Source organism: Hippichthys cyanospilos, chromosome 1 (genome assembly GCF_059441005.1).
Source record: "Hippichthys cyanospilos isolate Australia breed blue-spotted pipefish chromosome 1, RoL_Hcya_1.0, whole genome shotgun sequence".
NCBI lineage: Eukaryota > Metazoa > Chordata > Actinopteri > Syngnathiformes > Syngnathidae > Hippichthys > Hippichthys cyanospilos.
This window is the reverse complement of record NC_142369.1, coordinates 30,714,331-30,720,000: the sequence shown is the minus strand read 5'-3', so window position 1 is coordinate 30,720,000 and position 5,670 is coordinate 30,714,331. Positions and strand designations below refer to the sequence as shown.

General features: G+C 43.4%; 1 protein-coding gene across 1 annotated transcript in view; it reads left to right on the top strand.

Annotated features, from left to right (window-relative positions):
* The window catches only part of LOC148430086 (uncharacterized), a 30,435-nt gene extending 24,765 nt beyond the window's left edge, over positions 1-5,670 (top strand). The window contains exons 6-7 of the mRNA XM_088418197.1: positions 3,261-3,497; positions 4,413-5,670. Of these exons, the coding sequence (XP_088274323.1) occupies positions 3,261-3,497; positions 4,413-5,078 (903 nt within the window). The 3' untranslated portion in view covers positions 5,079-5,670. The remainder of the gene's footprint in view (positions 1-3,260; positions 3,498-4,412) is intronic.

Here is a 5,670-nt window from a genome sequence, read left to right as displayed (position 1 = left end):
AGATACAGACAGATACACATTACAAACAAATACAGGTAAACAATATAGATTACAGAAAACATATTGTGCTATATAGTGCAATGATGACTTGACAGCAGGCAAAGCCATTGGGCAGGAACCTTCCTTTTAAAGCAGAGGTCCCTAAGCTCAGGTCCGTGGCCCAGTACCGGTCCGCCGATCATCTGGTAACAGGCCACTCGAAATAATAATGTTTTGGCATGGATTTAATTTGTCCTTTACCAGTTATAGATCTTAGCTTTATTTGTGCTTTGTTTGGCTTGATCTTTGTTTTTTGGCGCCGCCTCTGGCAGCTGTTGATATTACATTTTGGAGGGAGGAAGGACGCTGTGGCTTGAGTTGAGAGCAGTCACTGTCAGTGAGGCACACGTTGTTCGTCTCTCTCTGAAATCTGGCCCACGAGTGTTTGCAAGTTCTACTTACTTGTTGTCATTTATGACAAAATGCCCCAAATCCTACAACTTGTGATTGTGGATAACATGCTAGCTCATATTAGGTCTTTGTTTGTTCTGTTTGCAAATCGTCGTACTCTGTTTTTATTTTACGCCCCATCTTCATTCGAACCCGGGTTGCACACAGTCGAAATGTCACAGGTGAAAATCTTTATAGATTACAATGTGAGTCACAATAAAATGAGAACAAATTAAGTCACTAGCCAACTGAACATTCTGATTCAGCGTGTATTAAAGACATATTGGAAGTAAAGTCATGTTAATAGTAAAGAATGGTGGCGACACGGTCTTCATGGCTCTGCATTGGCCCAGTGCGTGTGTTAGGGCTCATTCAGTGGGACTGGCTCACTTGTGCCTAAACTTCTTTAAAAAAAAAAAATGGAGTCCTCAATGGGAAAACACTCATTATTATGGTCGGGGAAAAGTGGTTAAACCAAGCATTTTCATCCTTGCTTGCTTTTGTGTTCTCCTGGAATAAGTGTTGGCATAAACGGTTTTGGCAGCTTTTTTGTAGGACTGGCAAGCTTTTCTGCCGCCTCGGCTAATGGAGTATTATCGACAGAGCCAGATTCCCAGCACCGATTGTGTGTGCTTGTGTTTGTGTGTGTGTGTTGCATGCATGCTTTGGCACACAGTGTGTGGTCTGCCTGTGTGTGTCCTTGATGCAGACACCCCTGAATGTAATGAGATAAATGTTGTAAGTGGCGACTCGCGCAATATTGTGACTGAATGACCTGTTTTAAAAAGAAGTCGTCAACCGATAATGTATGAGCAGTTTTTTTCTGTCATTTCTCACACCACCCTGGTCTGAGGCTGACTTGTCACCTTGCATATCAAAACTAAAAGTACTCTTTGTGTTGGAGGTGACCAGAGGAACTCTATATTTAAACCCCCGGCTAATTCTTGTCTAGACAAAATTAGCTGTTAGTGACTCTGTTGGAAGGATTATTCGGGTCTTGTTCTCCCACTGATGGGTGCGGCCCCTAAAACCTTGGCCCTCCCTGGAAGAATAGCAGCTGACCGATCAGGAAGGATAATGTGGCATGCACACGTCCAGCCTGTCAATCATAATTAGCCCTTGAAATTGAAGCACAAATCATTTGAAGAGGAGTCGCAGCTGCAATTACTTGCTTTCAAATCGTCTTCTGCATGGAAATTGATGTGGATGTCGCCTGGCAAGATGGCTCCCTCACATACTGTATATGGCCTTGAGGAGCCGTCGCCTGGCCTGGGACGAGCCGCGTAGCGTTCTTGTAATCTTCTCCACACTCTGACCCTATGATCCAAAGTCTGAAGGAAACGTATTTGACAAACGTTCAGGTCCTAAAGGTCCTAATTTTCAGCAGAAGGATATAGCTCAAAACACTAATCCATAGCAGCATCAAATCATTGATGTACCGCATATGTGTCAATCATCCAGGTCACGGTGTTCAAGATTCTAGAGATCTATTGTCGTTTACCAACATTCTAAAGGGTATGGGAATCAAAATGGGCAATTTCACGAGTGAAGGAAAGTTGACATGATATAAGTGGGTCAGTTTCTGCGTTATATTTTGTTTAAACTACTACTGTTTTTTTTGAACTACAATTGAAATAGTCTAAAGCAGTGGTTCTCAAAGTCCGGGGGTCCGTGGCCTGACTGCAGGCTGTCCGTGAAAAAATTTGGACTATGAATAAAAAATACTGTATATAAATTTGTGTTAATTTCATTTTATTTTATTTTAAATTGTGAAAGTATTCACGACCCTTTATTAAAGCAATTTGACCAGTTTAATATATTTTTGAATATTTAATCATCTTGAAATTTGTCTAAATGCGTTTTGTGTCTACAATTGCTTGCTAACTAGGCGATAAAGCCAGCAGAGCAAAAGCTGCATTTTATTTTATAATGCTGTCTTTGACAAAATAATTGGCAAGAAATCTGTTTGAGGGAGGCGTGCAATTTGCAATTTGGACTTTCCAAACTTCATTATAGCTGAAACGTAACAAATATGTTTCTCTTGGTCAGTAAAAAAGTCACTTCAATGATTTTTTGGTTTGTTTTGTTTCCGCAAACATTTGCAATGGCGGCCCTTGGAAAATGTTCTCTCCAAAAGAGGTCCCTGACTCCAAAAGGTTTGAGAACCCCTGCTCTAAAGCACCCTCTGTCCCGTTGACCATTTTAATGTTCTTAATAAAAAATGAGCTGAACGCAGTCTGTTGGCCGACTTTTTGACAGAGGTTGCCAAGCAAATCTGTACACTTCCTTCTCATTAATCCCATAAAAGTATGCGGGGAGGAGTGGAGTAGTCAGGAAGAAGTTTTTTGACTGTATAAAAAAACAAAACAAAAATCAATGCAGTCGTAATCATGTTCAAACTCGGGACCAGAGATGCGTGCCTGTTTCAATAACAAGCCTCTTGCACAGTGCAGGTCATTGGCCATTGGATCTGCAGTTGAGTGCTTGAGCATAATGCCACCTTCAACGTTTGTGCTATTTGCGTTCAATGGTTATCTCAGTCATAATTAAACAAGCCCTTGATTGTTTTGTCTCATGTTTTGCTGCCTATGCAACTTCTGGAGGGAAGTTCAACCTGAAAATAAAAATCTCTTTCATTGCACAGTACAAACACAATTTAGTACAACGCTAGTCACTGTGGACATATTTTCCAACTTGTAGGTAGAATCTACCGCCGCTGTCATTTTTTTTAACTTGACCATTTTTGTATATCATTTTTGGTTGCTCCTTGCACATTTGTTATTTGCATCGTGTAGCCTATATGTTGCTCACAGGACATTTTCTTGTCTTAGCAACGGGAGCGCTTCCTGAGACACAGTGACACCGGCCCCAGTCCCGTTGGTGACTGGCCCCGACCTGACTCCACCCCCTCCGCCTCTGGTCCGACCGGCGATGGAAGTGGCGCCTGTGCCAGGCCAAGAGCGTGGAGCGTACGCACCTTCCAGGAATTCCTCCCTCCACTGCCGCAGCTCCATAAGAAGTGGTGCAGCTGGAACTCGACCAGTCCCTTCACCAAGCTAGTAGATAGCGTCAGTGCCAATGCCATTGTTTTCTTTTCACGCTTTTGGCATTCAAGATGAGAGGTTTTGTCACCGTTCAAAACTGGTCTCAATTTAAAGGCAGCGGCAGAAATCTTGTTTCGATTATTCAGATGGTTCACATGATTCGACTTTTCAAAATATATGCGCTCGCTCTGTGATGGTCTCGGAGACCTGCTTAAAGAACATTGGGGTGCAAACAGCATCGTGAAGACCAAGGCAGGTCTGAGAGAAAGTTTTGGAGGGGTTTAATTTGATTATAATATTGAACTGGAGAATGGAGACCAAAATTGAGATCTTTGGGGGGTAAATGCAAAACTCACCAGCTGATGGGACAGTTGGTGAAGCAAATTTGTTTGCAAAAGACGTTTTGCTTCTAAACGAGACAATGGTCATGAACAAAAATTAAGTGGTTGAAAACATATCAAGGTGTTAAAATGGTGGAGTCAAAAGCAAATGTATGAGAATCTGCGGCGAGATCTGAAAACCCAGATGCTCTCAATCCAACATTACTGAGCTGAAGCTGTTTAGCAAGGGAAATATGAGGAAAACGTTGTCTGTAGATATGAAAAACTGATAAACATACCTCAGGACTTGCAGCAGTAATTTCAGCAAAAGATGGTTATACAAAGTACTGACCCAGTGAATATTTTTTGCACACCCCACTTGTATTTACTTTGTTTTTAGGTTTAAAATAGGGTCAGCTTCTGAATCATATATATACTGTATATTATATGAATTTCATTAATATACTGTATATTATAAGCTTTCATGCTTGGATTTAGAAGTCGTTACCCGAAAGGAGAGGTACAGTCATAACATTGGTTGGTGTGCTTCACAGGCTTTAACTTATGCCAATATTTAGATTTGGAAATGAACAAAATGAAGAGTCCCTTATCCTTGCAGGCACCGGCCAGTTTGGGGTCTGACCAGAGGAAGGTTTTCTCAGACGTCCAACTGGCGGCAAAGAGCGAGACGAGCGCCGTCTCTGACTCTTCCATCGGCAACGCGTCCTATCCACTTGCTCATGCAGCCCAACGGCAGCGGCGTCTGAACTCGGTCAGCAACCTGCGGCGCTCCCGATTCACGGGGCCTTGCTTCGGTCTGCTCTCCGGGACGGCGGACGCTCCGAAGACCGGCGGCCTCACTCTGACCCAGGGCTCGCAACCGGAGCCCGACTCGGTTTCCTCTCCAACCCTCCGGAGCGCGATAGAAAACAAGCAGGCGGCGAAGAGGCGCGATTTCCCATGTGAGAGCGATCACGTGATCGTACCCGTGTTTGCCATTTGCGAAGAAGAGGACAGGCAGCCTCTGGTCTCAGCTGAGCACCTGGGCCAAACCACCGGCGGCCCCATCCGGAACGGCCTGATCCGGGGAACGTGCGACGTCAAAATACCCGCCGGGGTCGACTCCGGCGTCGGCCTTCAGAACCAGAGGGTCAGACTGGAGCGGAAGCCGCGGAGGAGTCAGGGGTCGGCCGGGGTTTGCCCGTTGCCTTCAGATACACCCGCCGACTGCCAGTTGCCACGTGGCCAGCCTTCGCCGTTGTGCCGTGTGACCAACCACGTGTGAACGGCGGGCTAGTGAAGCGTTCCTGAATTGTTCCTTCATTTTATATGTAACCGACTGTAATGGAAGAAATCGACTTTTGCGACATGATTGCCACTTTCCGGAACATACTCTCTTTCTGGATGCTGCTTTATACGCTGAGGTCCTAACTGCTGCCGTAAAAAAAAAAAAAAAAAAAAAAATCCTTGTGACAAATAACAATTTACAGTTTTTCGTAAAGCCCCTTGTTGTCTGAGCTCTTTTATAACCAGATTTGTGTCAATTTGCTGCATTTTGGTGAATTTCAGTTCAACCATTGCACTTCAATAACCATGTGGATTTTGTATTTTGTTAAAACATCGTCAAAGAGGTTATAGCCTCTGTTATTCTTTCATACTTGTTTCCCAAAAGTGTTCCACACGATTTGGGTCATACATTTATTGCTTGCAAACATAGTGTATGCTGTTACCGGATTATAAAAGGGAAATTAAAAAAACTGTCAAATATATACTAAAGTACATTGATAGATGAATCTAGTAGAAAAGCCAATCACAATAGTATTTATAAAATGAGTTGATGTGAATAAATGAAGTTTTAATAAAGGCTGTCATTCTCA